This window comes from Lepus europaeus, chromosome 18 (genome assembly GCF_033115175.1).
Source record: "Lepus europaeus isolate LE1 chromosome 18, mLepTim1.pri, whole genome shotgun sequence".
NCBI classification, from domain to species: domain Eukaryota; kingdom Metazoa; phylum Chordata; class Mammalia; order Lagomorpha; family Leporidae; genus Lepus; species Lepus europaeus.
The window spans coordinates 2,301,712-2,323,612 of NC_084844.1; the positions used below are offsets into that span (position 1 = coordinate 2,301,712).

The 21,901-nt window shown below is 68.4% G+C and overlaps 2 protein-coding genes across 2 annotated transcripts in view; one reads left to right on the forward strand and one right to left on the reverse strand.

Moving 5' to 3' along the window:
- Positions 1–13,515, reverse strand: part of LOC133776847 (collagen alpha-1(I) chain-like) — a 24,755-nt gene extending 11,240 nt beyond the window's left edge. Inside the window, exons 1-10 of the mRNA XM_062216115.1 lie at positions 13,225–13,515; positions 12,773–12,950; positions 11,904–12,567; positions 6,730–6,811; positions 5,718–5,769; positions 5,482–5,631; positions 3,391–3,676; positions 3,091–3,187; positions 2,729–2,831; positions 2,212–2,350 (exon numbers count right to left, since the gene is read on the reverse strand). Of these exons, the coding sequence (XP_062072099.1) occupies positions 2,212–2,350; positions 2,729–2,831; positions 3,091–3,187; positions 3,391–3,676; positions 5,482–5,631; positions 5,718–5,769; positions 6,730–6,811; positions 11,904–12,567; positions 12,773–12,950; positions 13,225–13,515 (2,042 nt within the window). The remainder of the gene's footprint in view (positions 1–2,211; positions 2,351–2,728; positions 2,832–3,090; positions 3,188–3,390; positions 3,677–5,481; positions 5,632–5,717; positions 5,770–6,729; positions 6,812–11,903; positions 12,568–12,772; positions 12,951–13,224) is intronic.
- Positions 13,516–18,270: 4,755 nt separating this feature from the next.
- CBX8 (chromobox 8) lies at positions 18,271–21,388 on the forward strand. The gene is made up of 5 exons (XM_062216667.1): positions 18,271–18,409; positions 18,736–18,779; positions 18,950–19,015; positions 19,125–19,191; positions 19,542–21,388. Exons 1-5 carry the CDS (start codon positions 18,341–18,343, stop codon positions 20,406–20,408), a joined length of 1,113 nt encoding a protein of 370 aa, XP_062072651.1. The 5' UTR covers positions 18,271–18,340; the 3' UTR covers positions 20,409–21,388.
- The last annotated feature ends 513 nt before the right edge of the window (positions 21,389–21,901 follow it).

Below are 21,901 nucleotides of genomic sequence, written 5' to 3' on the forward strand. Positions count from 1 at the left end.
GGCAGGAACCCAACACCGGAGCCAGCACCACTCCCTCCAGTCAGGAGCAGAGCCGAGCCTCGAACCCAGGCCTTCTTGTGCGGAATGCGCACATCCCAAGCAGCCTAAACCACTGCACCACATGCCTGCCCCCCAGGGGCCTGGCCAGGACCCTGCCCTCTGCCACAGCCTCCCACGCACCAGAGGCACCCAGTGAGGGCTGAACGAACCCCACAAAACACAGGGCTTCATAGGAGCATGGGGCTCCCCCAGGATGGAGCCAGACGGAGCCTTGGAGAGACACTGGGACACTGCCCCGTGGCGTCACACGTGTGCCCACCAGCCGGAGCCCAGGTGCATCCCAGACCACGGGGAGCAGCACCTCTGCCTGGGGCTCCACCCGCAATGCAAGCTGGGTGAGGCAGGCCGGCTGGGTGCAGGATGGGAGCCACACAAGTCCCCGTTCAGAACTGGCTCAGCCCCCCGAGGCCCCCTCGTTCAACCTGCCTTCAGGGGCGTCTCCACAGCGCCACAGGCCTCTGCTTCCATGTCCACCCGGGAGGGTCTCTGCAGCCTCTCGTCTCTGGCAGGCGCGGGTGGATGGGCACACCCACTCACCGTCTCCACTTGGTGCTCATCCCGCTTCCGTGGCCATGCAGTGGCGTCACGCGTTGGTCACACCCCCGGCTGGTGAGGCCACTCTCACGAGGCCTTCAGGGGAGCTGCGTCCAAGCCCCCTCAGCACCTCCCCCTTCTCTGCACCTGCCACCTGCCGAGGTGATTCTAGGCAGACATGGCTGCTGGCTCCTCTCCTCTGCCAGGCTGCAGGCGCCATGAGGGCAGAGTGTGTCTGTTTGTGTCACAGGAATTCCCCTAGTCCTGAGCACTGAGTTTGGACGGCACAGGGGAGGCACCGGGAAGTGACTGCTGGGTGAACAGGGGCGAAGGTGGATGGGTAGCTATTGGCGGGGCAGGCATAGGAAGGGGGGCAGCGTCCCCCCACCACTGTGGCCTCCACGCCGGTGTCACGTGCAGCACCAGCGAGGGGAACACGTGGGGCATGTCGGGCAGCTTTTCCAAGTCGTCGTGGCCAAAGAGACAGTGGCGACATGGACAGGGGCCTCGCCGCCCCACTTTCTCAGTGCTGGCGTGTGGGCGTTACTCCCCGAATCCTCACCACGGCCCCACTGTGCAGGCAAGGTAAGGGAGGCCTGGGGAAACTTACGCCCCCACCCCGAAGAGCTGGGGGTCAGGCCCAGATGTGGGCCACGCTTGGGTTTGTTCCTTGGAAATCCATAACCTCGGAGGCAGAGGCCCTAGGCCCAAAGCCGTGGAAGCCCCTGGAGTCCAGCCCTTGCCCCCTGCCCAGGGCCAGGGCCTCAGGGTTGCTGACCGCTCCTACCTGGAGGTGAATACAGCTTCCAAGTGGTTGGAGAGACAGCCTGGGCAGGGGGCTCCCCGGCCCTCTCGCTGCTGTGGCCATGGCCCGTTCAGCCTGGCCTGTACCCTCGCCTGGGGCTCTGGTTCAACTCTGCCCGCCCCCCTCCAACACCTTCCCAGGGGGAAGTTCAGCTCCACCCCCCTGCACCTTTCATAACCCTTTCAACCTGGCACACAGGGACCCCGCCCCCACCCCCACACACCCAGCTCAAAGAGTACACCAGGCCACAGCTCTGATGTGGCTGGAGACCCCGCAGGGCACCGAGAGGCCCTGGGCAGGTGCCTGGCAGAGCCCTGGCCTGTGGCCCTCCTGGGGCCTCTGCTGCTGGCCACACAGGGAGTGGGCCCTACCCTCTGGGAGTTCTTGCAGCTGGGCCTGGGGCTGGGCCTGGGTGCCACCCCTTCCCCACAGGGATCTGTCAAAGCTTCTGGACTCCGTGCACCAGTGGGCTGGGGGCACAGCCCACGCGCTCAGCCGCTGGGGTGTCTCCCTTCTGCCCACCTGGCCCTGGAGGCCGGTCTGTCCTCACAAGGCCTCCGTCTCATGGGCAACAACTGTGGCCCAGCCAGGTGCGCTCCCCGGCCCGCTGGCCGCCTTAAATGCCCCGTTTCTGCATCCCGGGTGCAGCCCAGGTCCCCTCGGACAGTTGCGCCCACAGGGCAGCCGGCGCCTCTGCCGGTTCACAGGGTCGTTCCGGGCGGCCCTTCTGACCCTCAGCTTTCCCGGCCGGGGGAGGGGGGAAGCCGGGAGTGGGGCTGCGCCGCAGCGTCGCTGGCACCCCAGCGGCTCACCCCACCCCGAGCCGGCCGCCCGCCCCGGGGAGGCTTGGGAAATGGGCGAAGTGGTCAGACTGGTTTCCGGAGCCGGGCTCGGAATCCACGCGGGCTGGCGACCGTGTGGGGGAGGCGGAGTCCGCGGGCGGCGGGGGTTCTAGAGCCACGCGGGCGGGGTGGGGGTGGGCAGGTGTCGGGCTGGAGGGACGCGGCTTTCAGGTGCCAGCCGCGACGGCCGCTCCCCACCCCCAACGCTCGGTCCCCAGCCCGCCCCAAGTCAGAGGAGCTCTGGGAAGCGATCCCGGGCTTTGATCTGGAGTCTCCGGGTAGCTGGAGGAGAGCCAGCCGCAGACTAACCTGTCGGGTGACCTGACCTGCCACTGCCCCTTCCCCTGGGGGGACGGCTGGAGGCGGTGGCCAGGGGCTCCCTCCCCGCCAAGCCAGGAAACTCCAGCGGAGGGCGGCGGAACCCTGGGGCTGCCGAGACACCCACAGGCGCAGGGGGCTGGGGGGATGGAGTCTTGGGGGGGCTGACCTCCCGGCAAGGAGAAGCAGGGGCTGCCTCCGCCGCCCACGCCCTCGCGGAACCTGGGCCTCGCGTCCCCGCGCAGGGGCGTCGAGAGAAGGGGAAAAGCAGGCTGGGCAGGGAGGCGACAGCACCGCCAGCCCGGAAGATGGAGAGCCCCGGCGTCCCCTCCGCCGCGGCCGCGGGGCAGGGGAGGGGTCTGCAGAGCCGCCCACGCTGCGGCCTCCGCGCCTCCGCGGTGGCGAAACGGGGACTGGCATGAGGTTGGCACAGCGCAGGGGCGCCGGGGGCTCCGGAGCCGCTGACCCCTCCCGCCCCCTCTCTGGAGAAGTGCCCAGCCGCGTCTGTGCGCTCGGCGGGAACCCCCTCACCCCCTTCCCGCAGCCAGGGTGGGCTGGGGCGCGGACCCCGCCGGACGAGCCGCTGTGGAAGGGGCTCCCGAGCGGCTCTCCGGGGCTGGACAGTGGCCTGAGCACACCGAGCCCCCCAGAGGCCGGGCCGTGCAGGCCCCCTGGGAGGGGCGGGCCGGGGCCGCGGGCCGCGGGGCCCCCGGGTGGGCTGCAGGGGCCCCAGCCGGCCCCGGGCGCGCTTTGTCTGCCGCAGCTCGGCTTTGGGAAGGCGCCAGGCGGGGTACAAGATGGCGGGGGAAGGGTGGGATCGCGGGCGCTCGCCACGCGGAGCGGCCCCGCTCTGCCCGCGCCGCAGCCGGGGAGGGCGCGGGCTCCAGCCGCCCGCGCGCCCCCGCGCCCCCGCGCCCTCGCTCGCCGGCCGCCCCTGCCGGCGACCACGCGCCCGTCGCCCCCACAGCCCCTGTCTGGCGGCCGCGGCCGGCTCCTCGCTCCGCAGAGCCGGGGCCGCGGCAGCTGCAGAAAATGGCTGCCAACGCGGCGCCAGCCGTCCCGCTGCTGGCCCCCGCCCGGGCGCCCCGGCCCTCGCTGGCGCGGGAGGACCGGGCGACTGCGGCGGGGGGCGAGCGAGAGGGGGAGGGGCAGTTACCTGCCTGCGGGGGGCGGCGACGGCGCAGGAAAGACACCCCCCCCCCGGTCGGCCCCCACCCCCACGCACAAGCCCGGAGTCCCGGAGAGGTCGCGCGCCCGGGTAGGGACGCGCTCATGGGGGTTGACCTCGGCGACCGCGGGCAGGCCCACCCATCCGGATCTCTCTGCACCCCACCCTCACCCCCACCCCCACCCCGCGCGCGGCGCCCCGCCGTGGACCTGGACTGGGCTGGCCCACCCCGATGCTCCCCGCAGAAAAATAAAAAATAGCAAATAGAAAAGCTGTGTGCGTGCCGACTACATAATGACCCAAGCCCGGAACTCCGCCAAGAAGATCCGGGTGGATCCTCGGGCGCCATGAACCGTAGCCACGGCGGAGCGCAGCAGGTGCCGCGCGCCCACCCTCCTCTCCCAAGGGAGCCGCTCCCCAGCCCCCCCCCCCATTGGGGCTCGCCGAGGGCCGCTCGCTCCGCGGAGGGGCCCCGGCCAGCCCGGCACTCAGGCCCGAGGACCCCCTCCTCCAGGCACCAAGGGGAGTCCAGGCTCGGGAGCCAGGCGCCTAGGGCGAGCTGGAGACCTGGCCAGGGGGGGCGGGCTCAGGGCAAAGCTGGAGGGGGGGCCACCGGGGCCCGGGAGGAATTCGGCCCAGCAGCTCCAGGACCGAGGTTGCTGAGAACACACACGCGCGCACACACACACACCCAAAAAACAAAAACGAAAAGTGTGGACCGAGGAGCCGTGGATGGGGGTGGGCCCCAGAGTCCGGACCACGTGGCGGATTCGTGCGGGTCCGCATCCCCTCTTGTCCCCACCGGAAGGAACCCGCGCTCCGAGAGCCTCCGGCGGGCCAGAGAGAGGGGTGTGTGCGCACTGGGGGCTTTAATGGTTCAGGTCTGCAAGTTTCTGCCTCACCCCTCCCGCCAGCCGCGCTGTGGATCGCGTGGCAACTTCGCCACCGCCGTCCGGGAGATTCAGATCCGGTTTAAGAGGCCAGGGGCCGGGCACCGGGAGCCAACAGGTCGGGGATGGGGTGCCCAGATTCGGTCCCGGCTTCTGCTCCGGGGTGATGGGGAGTCGCGAAGAGGCGCGTTTAGGAATCATTTCCCCGTTCGGGGAGAAGTCGGAGGACACCCGGAGGGTCCGCCCGGTCCCCAGTCCCCCACCCCCAACACACACCTGGGTGAAGGCAGCCACGCGACTGGGCGCACAGAAACTTGGGGATGGGACGAATGGAAAAGCCCTTGCGTTCTGGGCGTGGGCCGGCGCCGGCAGGGAAGGGCCGGCTAGCAGGCCATCGGGAAGCTGCGCCCGGGCACCCGCGGGGTTTCCCGTGCTGGGGAGGGCTCCGCCGTGGAGGTCTGGTGCTGGGCGGACCCTCTGCCCAAGGGTGGCCCCAGTCCCTACTCAGGGGGCAAACCGCTTCCTGCGAGCCAGAGCCCCTGAAGCACGTCTCGGCCAAGGTCAGGGAGGCACCGGCGCTGGCATCAGAGGCCGCGGGGCTTCCTTCCGCAGGAGCGGCGGGGCAGTGGCGGCCAAGGCCGACTCGATCCAGCGGGCAGCGCCTACCCCAAGCTCGCACCCGCGCTCCCTGGCAATGCCCACCTGCCATCTTCCCCCATGAGGGGGCGGGTGGGGGAATTTGAGATTTTTGAGAGGAGGGAGCCCGGGATGGGGAGGACGCCCGAGACCCAGCAGAGGTCCCGCGGGTCAGCGCGCCCCGTGCCCATCCCCCACCCAGGCCCGCCCTCCGCGAGCGACCCCCACCTGCGCCCTGTTTTGGGCACCGGCTGCCCGGCAGGGGGCATCGCTGGGCGCCTGCGGGAGGCCGCAACCCAGAGGCGTGCTTGGTCACAGGCAAAGTCCCCAGGGCGCTGAGGCGCCCATTGTCTAAGGACAGGGTCCCTGAGGGCGTCGCTGGGAGAACGCGCGCGTCGTCGGAACCGGCTAGTGCCCGGGGAGGGGCCGACCGGACACCTGTGCGTGCGTGCGCGTGCGCGCACCTCTGTGCGAGGGGGAGGGGGCCGGGGCGCCCCCAGGTCCGCGCGGCATTTTCTGCGGGGATTTGAGGCGCTCGGTAGCCTCATTCCCAGAGGAACAGCCTCGCTTCTCTCCCCGCTGGCTGCCAGCGCGCGGGTGTGCCCGGCGCTGGGCACCTGACCGCTATCCCGCAGCCTCTGCGCCACAGCATTTCTGCCTGGAAACCGGAGAGAGGCGGCTGCAGCGCTCTCTCCCCGCACACGGGCGTTCTGTTCTTTTTTTTCCCCCGACCACTGGCAGGTTTTTAAAGTAGCCTTTAAATGAGACATCGATTTATCATTATCATGATTGCATTCAGAAATCCAGCCCGAAGGGGCACCCTGGGAGATGCTAATGCGGTCGTACCTAGGGCGGCCGTGGTTTCGCACACCCCCGGCCCGGCCAGTGCGTTTCTTCCGCAGCTAATTGCTGATTATCTGGTCAGGGGGCGGGGGAGGCTGGACTGCTCCCAGAGCCCCGTGCGTGCACGCAGTGGACCTGATGCTGCGGCGGCCACTGCCGCAGCGACACGCGCGCACACGCGCGCACACACACACACGCCAGCGCCCTCCCGCATCCGGGCCTTCCTGCTCTCCGCCGATGCTTGCTGGGCTAGGGGAGGGGGTGCGTGGGGTGGGAGTGGAAGCCGGCCCGGACGGGCCGAGCGGCCGCGGGAGAAGAATGGCAGCCGGGCGGAGGGGGAAGGGGTCGGCCACGGCGAGGGAAATTGGGGAAAGGGTGCCGCCGAAAGCTGGGGGCCGGCAGGAAGGGGGTGTCGAGGCGAGAGGCGGGGACGCCGCGGGAGAAAGAAAGGGAGGGGGCGGGGGCGGCTGGCTCGGTTCCACTCGTGAGAGCCGGTTGCCGAGAGACGCGCGGGCCAATGAGGGCGCACCAGCTCAGCCCGGCGCCCGCCGCCTGCCCTTATATGGTGCGGCCGCTCGGCGGGCGCTCGCGCTCATCACCATATAAGGGCAGGAACCTAAATACAGGCTATACCTTGTTCTCGGCTCGCCCGGCCGCGGCCCCGGCCATCCTCGAGCGCGCCGCCGACCGGCCGCGGCGCGCGGGCCCCGAGAGCCTGCGGGGAGGGGTCCCTAGGCCACTCCGCCGGGCCAGATGCGGCCGGCGCGATGGCAGCCGGGCCAGCTGTGGCGCGCGGGAGGTGCCGCCCGCCGCCGCCGAGGCCCCTCCCCCCCCGCTTTCTCTCCTCCTTCTCCCACCCCCAATCCGTTTCCGAGGTGCGAATGCAAATGAACCAGGATTGAAATCTAATTGCTTTTGTTTAAAAAATAATAATAATAATGAATGTAAGTCTGTTGGATTGCAGCAAAGGCCCCGGGATCCTGGGAAAGCGAACCGAACGCCGGGGGTTCTAGGTGGGGGTGGCTAGACCCTAATGGAGGAGTTCGCCTCCCGAAGCCCGGCACCCCATTTCTGCAACCCCGTGGCGCCAGGCCTGGCCGAGGTCCCAGGCCCCTGCGCGCGGGCGGACGCCGCGTGTGCTCATGCCGGCCAGGAGGCCAGGGGCAGTGGCCACCGGGACCCTCGGGGCTCGGCCGACCACCCGCCAGGACAGCCTGGAGGCAGCCAGCTACGAAGGCAGAGGTGTCGCTGTCACACGGCTCTTCTTCCGTCCCCGCGCGGGTCCTGCTGGCCGTGGCTAGCCTGGCCGTGCTGTGCCCAGCTCCGGGGTCAGACTCACCTGGGCGCAAATGGAACTGCCTTGAGGGGAGGGAGAGGGGGTGGCTTGGAGAAGTGCGGTCAGCCTTGGTGACCCGGCGTCCTGTCCCGGGTAAGGGGCTCCCTCCCCACTGTGTCTCCCCTCACTGCCCTCCAGGGGAGGCTGGAGCAGGGGTCTGGGCTGTCTGCGCTCTGTGTGAGGGTGCAGAGGGCTGGTGTCGTGCTGATCCAGTTCCCCAGCCTGCCAGTGGCACAGTGCTTCGAAGCAGATGTGTGCCGGTGGAGACCGAGGCAGCCCACCCACTGCCCTGGCCCAGGGCCCTTCCCTTCCACTGCCGACAGCAGGCAGGGGAGACGCCCCGAGACCCCTCCCCAGCTCTCCAGGCTGAGCTGCTGGACGGCACGGAGAAGCCTCTGCCCCTGGACCGGTAGCCCCAGCAAGGCAGAGACCTCACCCCCGGCCACACCCCCACCAGTCCCTCAGGTGGGGTGCGGCTGTGCCGGCCTCGCCTCAGCTCTCGGTGCCTGGAGACGCGGAGGAGAGAGCGGCTCCCTTCGAGGAGGCCATTTCCAGTAGCATGATGCCACCTATAGAATGTACCTGGAATTAATCCGGGCAGCTGCGCTGCCAGCAGCTTGCAGCTGGGGATCCTCACAGGCCCAGGGAGGAACCGGTCGCCAGGGGCTTCCTGCCAGCCTCTGCCTCTTGCCACGAGGCCCCCCCAGCGAGGGGGCCCGGCATCACTGGGGAGACTGAGCCGGCATCTCCTGCAGCCGGGACTGGAACCCACCTCCCCCTCTTCGGAGCCCCCGTGCTTCCCAGGCAGGCACAGAGTCCTGGCTTCTGCATGCCGCCCAAGGCGTGTGCATCAGTGGTTAGCCGTCAATGAGAGTTTCTAGAGGCTCCCAAATGCCAATAAACCTGGCCGACTGTGCCCCCCGAAGCTCCGGTGTGGAGCCCAGGCAGGCTGCCCGGTCCAAACGCTCATTCTGTAGGGAGAGGCTGAAGTCCAGGCAGAAAGTGTGCAGGGTAACGGGCTAGCCTGGGACACAGCAAGCCCGGGTCCGGGACCCACCACTCCACATTATGCAAAGACCCAGGCACTGGCTTCTCTGCCCTGCTGCGTGTTGGTCCAAGGACCCTGGAGCCTGAGCGTAGGGAGCTAAGACAGCTGCCAGAGTGACCGTCACATCACGAATGCCAGCCAGTCGCTCTCTCTGGCAGCTGGGGAGGGCCCAGAGACAGGCAAACCCTGGTGGGCTCTGGCCATGGGCGATGGTTGAGCTTCCCGTCCGGTCGGAGGCCAGGAACACAAGAGCCAGCAGCTCTCCCTCCCGGCTTTGCCTTCTGGTGGCTCAGATCAGCTAGCCCCGCTCTGGCACACTTGCAGCAACTACCCCCTGCTCTCCTCAGACCCCTGGACGGCAGATCTGGGTCCACTCTGTTCTGAGGCTTAACTTAGTCGCCAGGGGGTGGCTTCCCTCCCCGAGCCCGTTTCTCCATCTTTCAGAGTGGCCAGGAGCCCGTCTGGAAGCTTCATTGATGAGCAGTGAAAAGAGAGCCCGGGAAACATCCCAGGTCCCACACAGAGCTGGAGCCACCCTCCCCGGGCGCAGGGTGGCCACACCCACACGCTGCCACCCTGTGCCAGGCCGGGTGCCCGGTACTGCGGATATGAACAGCTGTGAAACAAAGTGCGGGCTCTTCCCAGCCAGCTCCCCCGAGGTGATGTCGGGGGCGGTGTGGGTTTTAGCTCCCTTCCTATTCCTGCTCCTGTCCTCGGTCCAGCCTGGCTCCACCCCCTGCCTGCCCCCGTGACAGTCCTGCACACACCCGATTCCTAGCGTGTCCTCGGAACTGCAGTGTGGACGGTCCCGGGAGCTTTTTCCTCTAGGGCAGATTATGTGTGCGTGTTCAGAGGCTGGGAAAGATAGGGTCTCCCTTTCCTATCGTAGAAAAAACAGGTGTGTGTGTGTGTGTGTGTGTGTGGTACGGAATCCTGAATTCCTTAGATCCATGACAGATGCCCGGACAGCAACAGAATGGAAAGACTGCCCAGTGTGGCAAGTGGGAGCAGTAGCTTCGTAGAGTCCACAGAGGGACGATGCAGGCACCTAACACACTTCCCTGAGTCTGCTGAGATCCTAATCCCCTGAATAGTGGGGTTGGGAGGGGCTGGTGGCCAGTGACAGCTGGTGGGGACACTCGGGTTAGCCTGCAGGCTCCCAGAGACCAGACTGGGAGCGGTGGGAGACCTCAGTGGCTCTGTCTCTGTCTCTGTCTCGTGACTCTGTCTCTGTCTCTGTCTCGTGACTCCCAGTCCTTCCCCTCCCATCCCCTTGCCCTGGGGCACCCCTCAGCTGTGTCAGCCGCCGCCCCTCCTCTGTGGGCACCTTTACAGCACAGCCACCTGCCTCCCCAGTGCCCATCTCTGTTCCTACCAAGCTACCAACTCAGCTGCGGACCGGATCTGGAGCCAGGTGGGCACGCACTCTCCCCCTGATGCAACTGGACATCTGTTCTTGAGAGTCAGGGAGAGACCCATCCTGGGAGGGACCCGCCCTCCCACCCTCTCACCCTACTGCCCGACACCCTGGGCCGGGACATTGCGGCCGTGACTGAGCTCCCCAGGACTCCGCTCTGGCTGGTCCCAGCTGGCTCTGACCTTGGGGCAAATGAAGCCGTCTTTCTGGCCCCTCCAGGTAGGACGGCCTCCCCCTCGGGAGGAGAGGTCTGACCCCTGCGGTCAGCCTGGGGCGGTGGTGGGGAGGATGGTTCCAGGCAAGGCTCTGGGCACTGGATGGGAGAATGAGATCCTTTGGAGCCCTTTTCATGCCCACCAAAGGGGAGGTTTAGGGCACAGGGGATCAGCAAGGCTCCATGCCACCCTGCTGGCCACTTTCTCTTCTCTTTATCCCAGGTCCTTCCTCCTCTCCAAAATGGAGAAATAGAGGCTGCAACTTGGGATGGCGAGTGGGAGGCCTGGAGTCCCAATTTCCCCGGAGTTTTCTGGCTAGGAGAAGACCTGGGAGGGTGCGGCTGGAAGCTTTGCTTGGGTGTTCCAGGGTGCCTGTCCCCCAGCGAAGTTGTGGCAGCTCTCTTTGTGTCTCTCCCTTGCATGCACACCGGAAAGCGGACCCTACCTCTGGGGTCGGGCTGTGCCGTCCAGGGCAGGGGGAAGTAAAAGTAAGACGTCAGGGTAGACAGCCTCCAAAGACAGCAAGCATGAACAGCAAGGGGAAGGAGCCTGGGCTATGCAGAGACCCCCGCCCCACCCTCTCCCATCCCCAGTCCTTCCTTGATGGGCTGAGACCCTCTGCCGTTCCCCCGCCCCCCTGCCCCTCTCGCACTGCGGGCGGCTCCATCCGCAGCCCGACTTTGAAGGACTTGACTTTTACACGAGGTTTCTTGCAGCCAGCCAGAGCTCTGGGCGCCTCCTTCATTCAGCGTAGGGCGTGTGACTTTCCGGAGACCGGGAGTTCTTACAGGGGATCTCCAGCGTCTTGCCCTGCCCTGTGCACCGTCGGGGGGCAGATGGCAAACCTCGGAGTGGACACACTCTGTTGCCGAAATCCTCCGGAGGCCAGACCACCCAAAAGTGGCCCCGTGGTTACAATGGTTCTGATCCGAACTCATTTACCATATTTATTACTCTTCATAGGAGAGAAAGATCAAGGTGTTTTCTTTTCTATAATATAGAAGAGAGGTGTCCCCCACATAAGAGGTCCACCCCCCTGCCCACACATCCTCCTACTCTGCTTTAAACCTCCGGACACCTGCTGCCCAAGAGGACCCGACCACCTCAGAGCAAGGAAGTGCTCTGACCCTGCTTGTCCAGAGGAGCCCCGGAAGGTCCACACACAGGCTTAGGGCTGGGGTCGGAGGGACATTCCCTCAATCCTCATGGCAGCCCCCCCCCCCCCGCCCCCGCCATATTCCACATCTACCTCCAGGACAGCCGGCCGCAGCCACAGCCGCCGCTGCCCGTCTGTGGTCCCCGAACGGTCGCCGGGGAAGGGGTGATGGACCGGGTGTCCTGTAGGACTCTCACCGAGGCTCAGTCCTTCACCCGTTTGCCCCCCCAAAAAAACCAGCTAAGTTTTAAGTCTGAAAGTGGAAAATCACACACGCCCGGGGAGAATGTCGCATCTTCTCTGCTCTCAACTTTCTCTCCCTGGTCCTGGTCAAGACCTGCCCCTCCCCCCTCCCCGCCCCACGCGCGCAAAATCAGCTTTCCTCGCCGCCAGCCTCTGCTTCCAGGATCTCAAGGACTAGCCGGAGAAAAGAAAATTAATTTCGCCTCTGATTGCTGTGTTATTCTAGATAAGCCATTATTATGCAAATGAGGGCGCGCGGCTCGGCGCTCAGGATGCTGGCGGCCCTGGCGGTGGCGGCGCAGGACAGCCCCAGATGTTTGCATAATGACTTCTGCCCCAACTTCGGGAGCGCCGGGTGCCCGGGGAGGGAGCCGTGCGGGTAAATACGGTACCACGGCCCCAGAATTCGATTTTCTGGAGAAGGGCGGGGAAGTCTACCCGAGGCTTCATCCGCACTGGGTAGAGGCGTCCCAGCGCCCTGGCCAGCGGCTCCCGGCTTGGGCCGGCCGTCTGCGCCCTCCCCGGGGGTCGCCGAGCGGTCCGGCGGCCGAGGGCAGCCGCGGAGACCCGGGTCTCGCCCGAGCAGTGAGGCGCTTGCGCGGGCACTGAGCCGCCTCCGGCCCCGCGCCTTCCGGCAGCCCCGGAACCGGCTCCACGGCTTCTGGGCGTGCGCGGAGCTGCGGCGCTTCGGCCGCGCAGCCTCGACGCCAGCCGGGCCCAGCGCGCCCCCGGCCCCAACCCCGCACCGGCAGCGCCGCCTCCCGGGGCCGCGGCTGGGGGCGCACGGCGGAAACCCGGCCTCAGGGCCGCGAGGAAGGGCGCGGGGCGCCTGGGAGGCCGCTGAGGTTTCTCCAAGGCCCAGCCGAGGCAGGACGCCAGGACCCTCTCGGGCACCGTCGCGTCTCCTCCGTCGGCTCCCGCACATCTGCCCCAGGCTTGCCTCCCGCACGTCTGCTCCCCGCCTCGCCCCCGCCAGCCTGCGCCTCCTGGCCTGGGCCGGCGGGCTCCCGCACCTAGGCGCTCCCGAGCGCCACCCGGCGAGGCTGAACTTTGGCTCTAAGCGTGGACAACCGCGCGAGGGACCGCACAGCCCCCGGTGTGCCCACATAGTCACTTCAATTCCTTCCGCTTGGGGGCAGGGTAGGAAGCGAGAACGAACGGGAAGCGCCAGACGGAGTCCGAGGGGCCTGGGGAGCGCCTGTGTGCGGTCTGGCGGGAGGCGGGGCGGGGCGACGACACAGCGGGGGGCCGCCGCGCCCACCCTGGCAGGGCCCCGGCTCTGGCTCTGGGCGAGCTCGCGGCGCGCTGGTCCTCCTGCGGCGTCCCTCGCCTCGCCCGCAGTCGTCCCGTTGTTTCGCGGGAGGGTGTGCGCTCCCCGCCTTCCCCACGAGCAGGGTCACGGGACAGAAGGGGCGGGCGCGGGCCCTGCGGCACACTCGCTAGGCCAAGGGCGGGCAGAACGGGAGGTCAAGCGCTCGGCCAGGGGCACAGAGAGCCACAGCCTGCCGCCGGCGGATGGAGCCGTCGGGGCCCGGGCCGCGCGCAGCCTGCGGTCACCCCCTTGTCCCAGGCCACCGGGCCGCCACGTCCCGCCGCCCTGCCCTCCCAGCAGTCCCGCCCGTCCGGTCGGAGCCTCGTCTTCCCGGTGGCGGCGGGCACCGAGCACCCTGCCCCGCCAGGACGGGGACGCAGTCGCCCGGCTCTCCCGGCTACCTCGCCCTGCGCCCCTAGGGCGCCTCCGGGTTCCCCGGGCCGGATTTCGCAAGCAACGCTAGGCGGCCTTCCCGGGAAGGGGTGAGGAGGGGTCCACCCCGCGACGCGCATGCGTGCCGGGTCGGGCGCTGTGCGCGTGCTCCTGTCGCCCCGCTGCTGCAGCGCGTCCGGCCTCCGCGCTCCCAGCGGCCGCCGGTGAGCTCTCCCGGCCAGCCCGTCTCCGGGCCGATGCCCGACGGGAACGAGCCCACTGCGCGGAGCAGCACGCTCCCGCTCCCGGAGGGCGCCCATGCGCGCTCAGCTCTCGCGGTGGGAGCCCCTCATTGGGAAGCAGGTAGAGCCTGGGCTGACCCGGGATTCATTGGGGAAAGCCGCCCAGCTCTTACCAGGGCGTCCTGGTCCCAGGCCAGGTCCCAGGACACCGGCGACCCCCACCACCACCACCCCACGTCTCAGCAATGACTGTTCAGCGCGCCTTTTCCCGTGCCCGACCGTGTGATCCCCACGAACCCTGCTGGGCAGGCACACTGATCGCCCTGTTACGGTCGCCGAAGCCGAAGCACAGAGGGGCTAAGCGACCTGCACGCAGGCACACAGCCGGCAAGTGCACTTGAACCCAGGCAGGCTGCCCTGAGCCTTCGAATTTTAGCCACTGTGCTCGAACCACCAGTCCCGCTCACTGGGCGCCCGCCTCTGTCCGTCTTCTTATGTTTTCCCCCCTCTACTCAGAGCTTTGAGAAGTCGCTGCAGGGCTCGCAGACTGGCCGTTTCCAGCAGAGTCCGCGAGCCCTGTCTGACCTTGAACTCCCTCAAGGGCTGGGGGAACCGAAGTGTCCCGAGCTGCAGAGCCCTGGCCGCCGCCGAGTCAGAGACCTGACCTGGAGACAGGGCCGGCGGCCCTGCAGGGCGGTCCCCAGCCAAGTCGCTGGGCCTCGCGCGGTCGGGGTCTACGAAATGGGGGCAGCAGAACTTATCTCGCAGGGTCGCTGTGAAAACTTTTAAGTGGGAAAATGCGAGTTGAGGAGACACTTTCCCTAGGCTGCAGCGATGTCTTCCTCCCGCGGAGAAGGTAACCGCAGAAGGCAGGGGTGCGGCGCTGCGCCCTCTTAACCCTTCTCTACCACGAGGACCTGAGCCTCTTTGCAGGACGCAGAGGGAGCTCAGGGGACAGAGCTGGAGCCCCGGCCAGAGACGCGGGCGGGGGACAGGCGCGCCCTGACCGGGCCTTGCGACATTTCGCCGGGCGGCGGGTGGCGGAGGGCGCTGCGGCAGTAGGCGGTCACTCGCGCCCCGGGCAGGAGCCTCGCAGACCCGGCGGCCGCACACGGCCACGCCTCGGAGCCGCCCGCCCGAGGCAAGTGGTTGGGCTCCAAATCCGCCCGCGTCCGCGGCCAAGACCGGGCAGGTCCGACGCCCGCCAAGCCGCGGAGTTGAACCGATCCCAGAGAACGAGCCGAGGCCGGCCTCTGCCTCGGGCTGGGAGGACGCGCCGGGGCTTGTGCCGGCCTGGCCGGCTCCCGCGACCCGGGGGCCGAGCCACGCACCCCGGCAGCCCCGCCCCTCGGGCCTCTACGCTCCGAACTCGTGGGCAGCAGACTCGGGGAGGCGTCAGAGGGGTCGTAGACTCCCGGCGGCCTTGGGACTCCAGGAGGCGAGGGCAAGGGGCACAAAGCCAGGCTCCGAATCCAGGCCGGTACCTCCTAGTGGACAAGGGCGAAGGCTCCCGCAGCCCCCCGGGGGCGGGCTCCAGACCCTTTGTGGGGAAGGGCAGGCGCGGCCGGGCGCCCGGGCCCTCGGACAGCGCGGGACGCGGCAGAAGACCCGAGTTCGGAAAGCAGGTGTCCCGGGGAGGGCGGGCGCCCGCATTTCCGTAAACAAACGGGGGCAGCTTATGGGGGCGGCTGGGGGAGCGGTAAGAGAATCGCCCACAATTTCCTTCATAAAAATGCGATCTGAGAGTATTTGATTTCCACTTTCACTCCCCCGCCCCGACACACGCACCGTCTCGAAAGCACTCAAATTGCAGCCATATGGGGCTGAAGTCCCGGGAAGCCGTTACCTTATTCACTGCAGAGGCGGCGCACGCCAACCTGGCGGTCGCTGCCGCGGGCCCCCGCAACACGCGGAGGGAGGCGGCGCCGCGGGCAATCGGCTTCGGACACTTTGTCGCGTGGACTCTGGGGCGACCGGCGGTTCCCCAACTTTTCAGGAGGAAAGCGGCGTTGTGGAGAAGGGGGCAGCGGACCGAGCCGTCGGGGAAGGAGAGGTTCACAAAGGCAGGCGCAGGCGGGCCCCTGGTTCTGTTCATTCCCAAGGCCAGTGCCACCCCTGACTGGGAGACCACAGCCTCCCCACGTGCCGGCTCTCCCTCCCCTCGCACACCCGGGGAGACCCCGGCCTCCGCTCCCGGCGGACTGACTACGAGCCCAGTTTCCAAACCGGCACCTCTGCTGGGTCCCCGCACTCTGGAGGTGCGGAGGAGACCCCCAGGGCGCGGGGAGGGGCGGTCTTCCTCGACGGCACGGAGCTCCTCCGCTGCCCGGACTCCAGCTGGCCTCGGGGTATCGGGTTTCTTTCCCGATCCTCCTATGCGTGGAGTTCCACCTTCGCTGTGGCCGCCAGCAAAACCCTCGACGTCCGCAGACAGAGGCCAACACAGCGGTCTGTACGGAGCAAGGGTCGGTCAGCTTGGAGACCCGCGGGGAGAGGGCGCAGGAAGTGGAAACGAGGCTCACTAGCCCTGCTTAGCGGAGGGGGCGCGCCTGGCGCAGGCAAGGGTGTCCTTTGCTCCCTCGGCGCTTCCGAGGTGTTTCGGCAAAGAAGGAAAAATGAGAGAGGAAGGGAGGGGAGGGAGGAAGAGGAAGGAAGGGAGAGAGAAGCGAGAAAACCGCGGGAGAAGGCTCTCTGGGGAGGAAGCTGGGGACACTGCAGGCGGCCACCAAAGCTCTGGGTGGGTCAAGGTACCGCCGCAGACAGGGGCCCCGGCTCCAGGACCCCCTTCCGAAGGGAGCCAGCGTTCTCCGCAGGCGCAGGAGAGCTGGAATGGGGTGGGGAGGGGGGCGAGGCAGCTGGGACCCTGACCACTCCCGGCGGACTCCCTGGCTCCCGCCTCCCAGGCGGCCACCCCGGAGCCCGCGCGAAGAACGCCCCGCGGCGGGCAGGCGGATCCGGGAGGGGGCAGGCGGGGCGTGCAGAGCGACCCGGGCCCGGGGCGGAGGGTGGGCTGCGCTTCGGCCGGGGAAACCAGACACGGATAGGCGGCTGAGGCCGGCTTTATTTTTACTGCCCAAACTGTTGGAAAGTATTTAAGCTTAAACAGAAACAGCTGTGCCGCTGGCACCGGTCGACGCAACGATTTGTTACCGGGAGGGACCTTGTAACGTGAAAGACGCGGCCGTCGGGTCTGGGGCGACGCGGGCGTCGTCGGCGCGCGGTGCGCCAGGACCGGACGGCCCTCGGGAGAGGGGGCCCCGCGCTTCCCGGGGCGCAGGCGGGCCCCGCGCCGCGCCCGCCGCCCGCGGTGCCCCTCGCTTTGGACAGGAGGCCGGTTTTCCGCTCTGGGCTTCCTGCCCCTTCGAGTCAGACTCCTTGGCGCGCGGCTTCTCTCTCCCTCTCTCGTCCCCTCCCCTTCGCCCACCCCGTCCCTGGCCAAGGTAAACTGGAGTGGCTCTTCGGGGCTGTAACCAAATCCTGGTCTCCCCAGGAGCGGGCCCGGGGACTGGGAGCCTGGACGGTTAGCGCGAAGGGCGGGGGGCGGCCGGGCCTCCGTGAGCACCGCGGGCCAGCAGAGCCCAGGGCGCGGAGGGCGCGGGCGTGCGCGCCGCGCGGGGTCCGCGGCCCGGCCCTCGCCCCCTCTTCCCTAAGCCCGCCATCTCCGTGCTCGGGACCCTCCGGCCAAGCCCGCAACAGGACCCCGCGGCGCCCCCGCCCCCTGAGCTTCCTGCGCTGCCCGTGCTCGCCGGGTGTCCAGCGGGCGCGTCTGGGAAAGCCGTGGACAGGAAGTGCGCGGGCCGGGCGCGGGGTCCGGAGCAGACCGGACGCGCCCCAAGGTGCTCACCCCGACCCTGTGGTCTTCCACGCCCGTCACACGCCCAGGCGGGGGCGCCTAGCGAGGGCAGGGGGCAGGTGCGGGCGTCGGGGGAGCAGTCGGAGGGCGCGCGACAGAGCCCGCGGGCGGGGACGGCCTGGCACCCTCGGGAGCCGGGGCAGAGCGCTGCAGCCGGCCCGGCGCACAGGACACGGAGGGCGGCCGAGGGCAGGGCCGCGCTCAGGGACCGAGACACAGGCACATTGATTTGTTAGCGGGACCGGGCGGGCGACAGCGCGGGGGCGGCCGTTGCCATGGAGACCGAGGGTCGGCTTGCGGCTCCGAGGGGAGGGGGCCGGGGGCGCGCGTCGCGGGGCGTCGGGGTTCCGCGCGGCCGCGGCTCCCCGCACCTGTGCATTGTGCATTGTGCGGCGAGGGCGGCGGCGGCGGCGGCGGCGGCGGGGGCGGGGGAGGGGAGGGAGCGAGTCCCGGGCGGTGGGGGCGGGGCGGGCCAGGGTCTGCCGAGGGGGCGGGGCCTGGCTGACACCGCCGCGGGGGGTCCCAGCGAGAGCTGTAAGGGGGACCCCGAGCACCCGAGGGACGATTCGGTGGCGGGGGAGGGGGCTGGGGTGAGGACAGAGGCCAAGCGGCCCCCCCTGCCAGCCCGGCAGACTGACAGCGGCCAGGCCCGGCCTCCCCGCGGCGTCACTTCCGGCGGCGGCCCCCCCCTCCGCGCGCCGGGTCTCCGGAGTGGCCTCGGACTCCGCCCCTTGGCGATTGGAACGCGGGTCACGTAGCAACGCGGGGGCGACAGGGAGAGGGGCGTGGCCCGGCGCGCGGCCAATCAGCGCGCGGGGGAGCAGGCCTCGGCCGCTCGGCTTTAGCAACGTCGTTAGCAACACGTGGGGCGGGAGGAAGCGCCGGGCCGCTGGGCGGAGGGAGCCGAGCGCGGGGGCGCGGGCGGGGGGAGCGAGCGCGGCGGGAGGGGGAGGAGAGCTGACGTCAGCGGGAGAGTATTATGGTCTGTCGTGCGCTGGCTGCTGCTTTTCTGCTCCTGGAAGCGGCCGAGGGGGGAAGCGGCGAGTCAACATGGAGCTCTCGGCGGTGGGGGAGCGGGTGTTCGCGGCCGAGGCCCTCCTGAAGCGGCGCATCCGCAAAGTAGGTGCCCCGGGCCCCGGGCCCCGGCCGGCCGGGCCTCCCTCCGGGCCCGGGCTGCAGCCCAGCCTCCCTTCCCCCCGGCCCCGGCCGCGGCGGCGGCGGCGGCGGCTCGGAGCCCGGGCGCTCGCCCTGGACTTGCAGCGATGCGCAGATTGCGTGGGTGGGGGGCGGGGCGGGGAGGGTGGCCGGGGCGTGCACTTTGTGCAGCGGCGGTGCGGCGGGAGCATGCATCGGGTGCATGCATTTGCGCAAGGGTCTCTTGTGTGCGCGCACACACACACACGCACACACACACCCGCCCACAACGCCCCCCTTTGCTCCTGCAGGGGCGCATGGAGTACCTCGTGAAATGGAAGGGCTGGTCGCAGAAGTGAGTAGGCGGCGTGCGGTCCTGGGCCGCGCACGGGGGGCCCCGGGAGGTGTCTCTCTGCCTCGTTCCCCCCTTGCCGTGGAAATGCGATGCAATGCCACGAGAAAAGTTACGCGCGCGCCCTTTGCTCCCAGGACTCACGCCCTCCGCGCCTTCCTGCCCCCCTGTAGGTACAGCACGTGGGAACCCGAAGAGAACATCCTGGATGCCCGCCTGCTGGCAGCCTTCGAGGAGAGGTACAGCCCCTTGGAAGCCCCCCCCCCACTCGGGGCCTCTGTCCAGCCCGGACTGGCGCCCCACCTGCTCCTGACTCGCGCTCCCCTTCTCCCCACCTCCTTTCTCCAGGGAACGAGAGATGGAGCTCTACGGCCCCAAAAAGCGAGGACCCAAACCCAAAACCTTCCTTCTCAAGGTAGGGCGCAGCGGTGTGGTGGTGTCTGGGGCCTCCGGAGCTCCTGGACGGGGCCTCTCTGTGACTGGGCAGAGAGGAAGTCCCCGAGGAGGTGCCGTCCTGTCTGTGGGGGCAGCAAGGGGTGGCCGGGGTGCAGCTCAGCCATGCTGGAATCCCTTTGGACAGAACAGCCCCAGCGTCCAGGAGGGAGGCCTGGGCTGCAGGCGGCTGCTTCCCCTCTCCCCAGATGCCACACAGAAGCCCCACCACCTGCCCAGCTGTGGACAGATCCTCAGGGGAGATCGGGGGTGGAGGAGGGGCCCTGAAGGAGGCACCCAGCCCTGCTCCTGACACCACTCTCTCCTCCGCAGGCCCAGGCCAAGGCCAAGGCCAAGACCTATGAGTTCCGAAGCGACTCCGCCAGGGGCATCCGGATCCCCTACCCCGGCCGCTCGCCCCAGGACCTGGCCTCCACCTCCCGGGCTCGCGAGGGACTTCGGAACATGGGTCTGTGTCCACCAGGGAGCAGCAGCAGCACCTGCCGAGCGGAGCCCCCTCGGGAGCGGGAGCGAGAGCGGGAGCGAGAGCGAGAGCGAGAGCGAGAGCGGGGCGCCAGCCGTGTGGACGACAAGCCCAGCTCCCCCGGGGACAGCTCCAAGAAGCGAGGCCCCAAGCCCCGGAAGGAGCTCCTGGACCCCTCACAGAGGCCCCTAGGGGAGGCCAGCGACGGCCTGGCGGAGTATCTCAAGGGCAGGAAGCTGGACGATGCCCCTTCTGGGCCGGGGAAGTTCCCCGCCGGCCACAGCGTGATCCAGCTGGCCCGGAGGCAAGACTCGGACCTGGTGCAGTGCGGAGTGACCGGCCCCAGCCCGGCCGAGGCCACCGGGAAGCTGGCTGTGGACACCTTCCCGGCCAGGGTCATAAAGCACAGGGCCGCCTTCCTGGAGGCCAAAGGCCAGGGCGCCCTGGACTCCAGCGGCCCCAAGGTGCGGCACGGCTCTGGCACCCCTGGCTCAGGAGGGGGCCTGTACCGGGACGTGGGGGCACAGGGAGGAAGGCCCTCCCTCATCGCCAGGATCCCAGTGGCCAGAATCCTGGGGGACCCAGAGGAGGAGTCATGGAGCCCCTCCCTGACCAATCTGGAGAAGGTGGTTGTCACCGACGTGACCTCAAACTTTCTGACCGTCACCATCAAGGAAAGTAACACGGACCAAGGCTTTTTTAAGGAGAAAAGATGAATACCTGGGTGGGAGACCCCAGGACGGGAGAGCAGGCGGGGGCGAGCGCACCCTTGGCAGAGAGCTTTTGATTTCTGGTGGGCCCCGTCCCTCTGGCCGGTCCTGTGCCCAGCGTAGCCCCTTCCCTTCCTCCCTCATCAGTTTTGGCTGGAAACGTGATCTCTAGAGTTATATTTTCTATTAGATGTAAATATGTTATTTAAGAAAAAATATCTAAATATATATATTTCAACTCTTGAAGTTGTTTTATTTAAGCAAGGAGAGAGGGAGAAAGAGACTCTGTGTGGTTTAGCGGGGGTAGGCAAGTCGAGTTGGGGGCAGGAGGGGTCCCCAGCCCCCCTAGGGGCACCCTCGGAGGGCGTCTCGGGGTCTCGGCCTGCGCACCTCTGCCCTCCACCCCCTCCCCAAGCCCACTGCCAGGCTCTGGGCACCGAGGCAGGGCCCCGGGTCTTTGCTCTCTTCCCATTGGCCAGCCAGGCCAACAAAAGGTTGGCTCCCCAATCAGAAAAAAGGGGGGTGGGATCAGTCTGATTTTCCTTTTTTCTTTTTTAAATATTAAGAAATCTGTTGGGGGGGGGGGAGTATTACCTAGCATAACTTCTTCGTGTGTGACGCTGGAGTTAAAAAGGCGCAGGAGGTGTCCTCCCGGGACCACGCCGGGAAACGCACTTTACGGGAGGCGCGCGTGTGTGTGCGGGACGCTCGCAGGCCGGGTGGACGTCGGGTGGATGAACTCTGCCCGTTCCCTCCGTTCCTCTCCTTGCTCCGCAGAAAGAAACGAAATGCAGCGAATGTGTTTACATTCCCGAAATGCCAGGATAAATTGGGAGCATTGCGCGGCGGTGCCCAGACCTCGACGCAGTTGTTTTCCAAGAAAAGCGCTCGGGTGGACGCTTCCCTCTCGAGTCCTCCAGTCTCGCCAGGAGACGGCGGCCCCCGCCTCGCAGGAAGAGTTGGAGGAGCGCTCCCCCCACCCCACCCCCCCTCGCCCTCAGGGAGGGCGGGCAGCCCGCTCCGGAAGGACGCACCGGCCCACCCTGGGGGCTCGCGGCTGGAGGCGGGGGCTGCGCTCCGGGGCCCTGGCGCGGCCAGGCAGGGGTGCGCGCGGGGCCGGGGCTCCAGGCTTCGCGCCCCGCGCCCCGGCGGGCCGAGTGGAAGGAGGTCGAGGCGCGCCTTGCTTCCAAGAACGCGCATCAGAACTTTGGCTGGTCCCTCCCCCCCCACCCCCGCCCTCCTTCTTAAAAGCAAAAGCTATAATTTATAGGCCTTTTCGATTCGCGGAGTGTTCTCTATTTGAACTCGACTTTCAAACTCCGCCAAAGCGGGGCGGGGGGTGGGGAGCGCGGGCTGGGGGGCGGGGGCGGCGGCGGCGGGTCCCGCGCCGCCCCCGCCCCGGCGGCCTCGGCCCGCCGCGCGCCTCTCTTTTGGCTCAAAAGCACAAATTGCACCCGCACCCGCCCCCCGCACCTCGGAGCAGTGGTCTAGTGGCTGCC

Bases quoted from the DNA above. Each gene is read 5' to 3' on its own strand.
- CBX8 (XM_062216667.1), top strand. From the start codon at position 18,341: ATGGAGCTCTCGGCGGTGGGGGAGCGGGTGTTCGCGGCCGAGGCCCTC. The intron at 18,410-18,735 runs GTAGGTGCCCCG...TTGCTCCTGCAG, and splicing joins TGAAGCGGCGCATCCGCAAA to GGGCGCATGGAGTACCTCGT. The intron at 18,780-18,949 runs GTGAGTAGGCGG...GCCCCCCTGTAG, and splicing joins TGGAAGGGCTGGTCGCAGAA to GTACAGCACGTGGGAACCCG.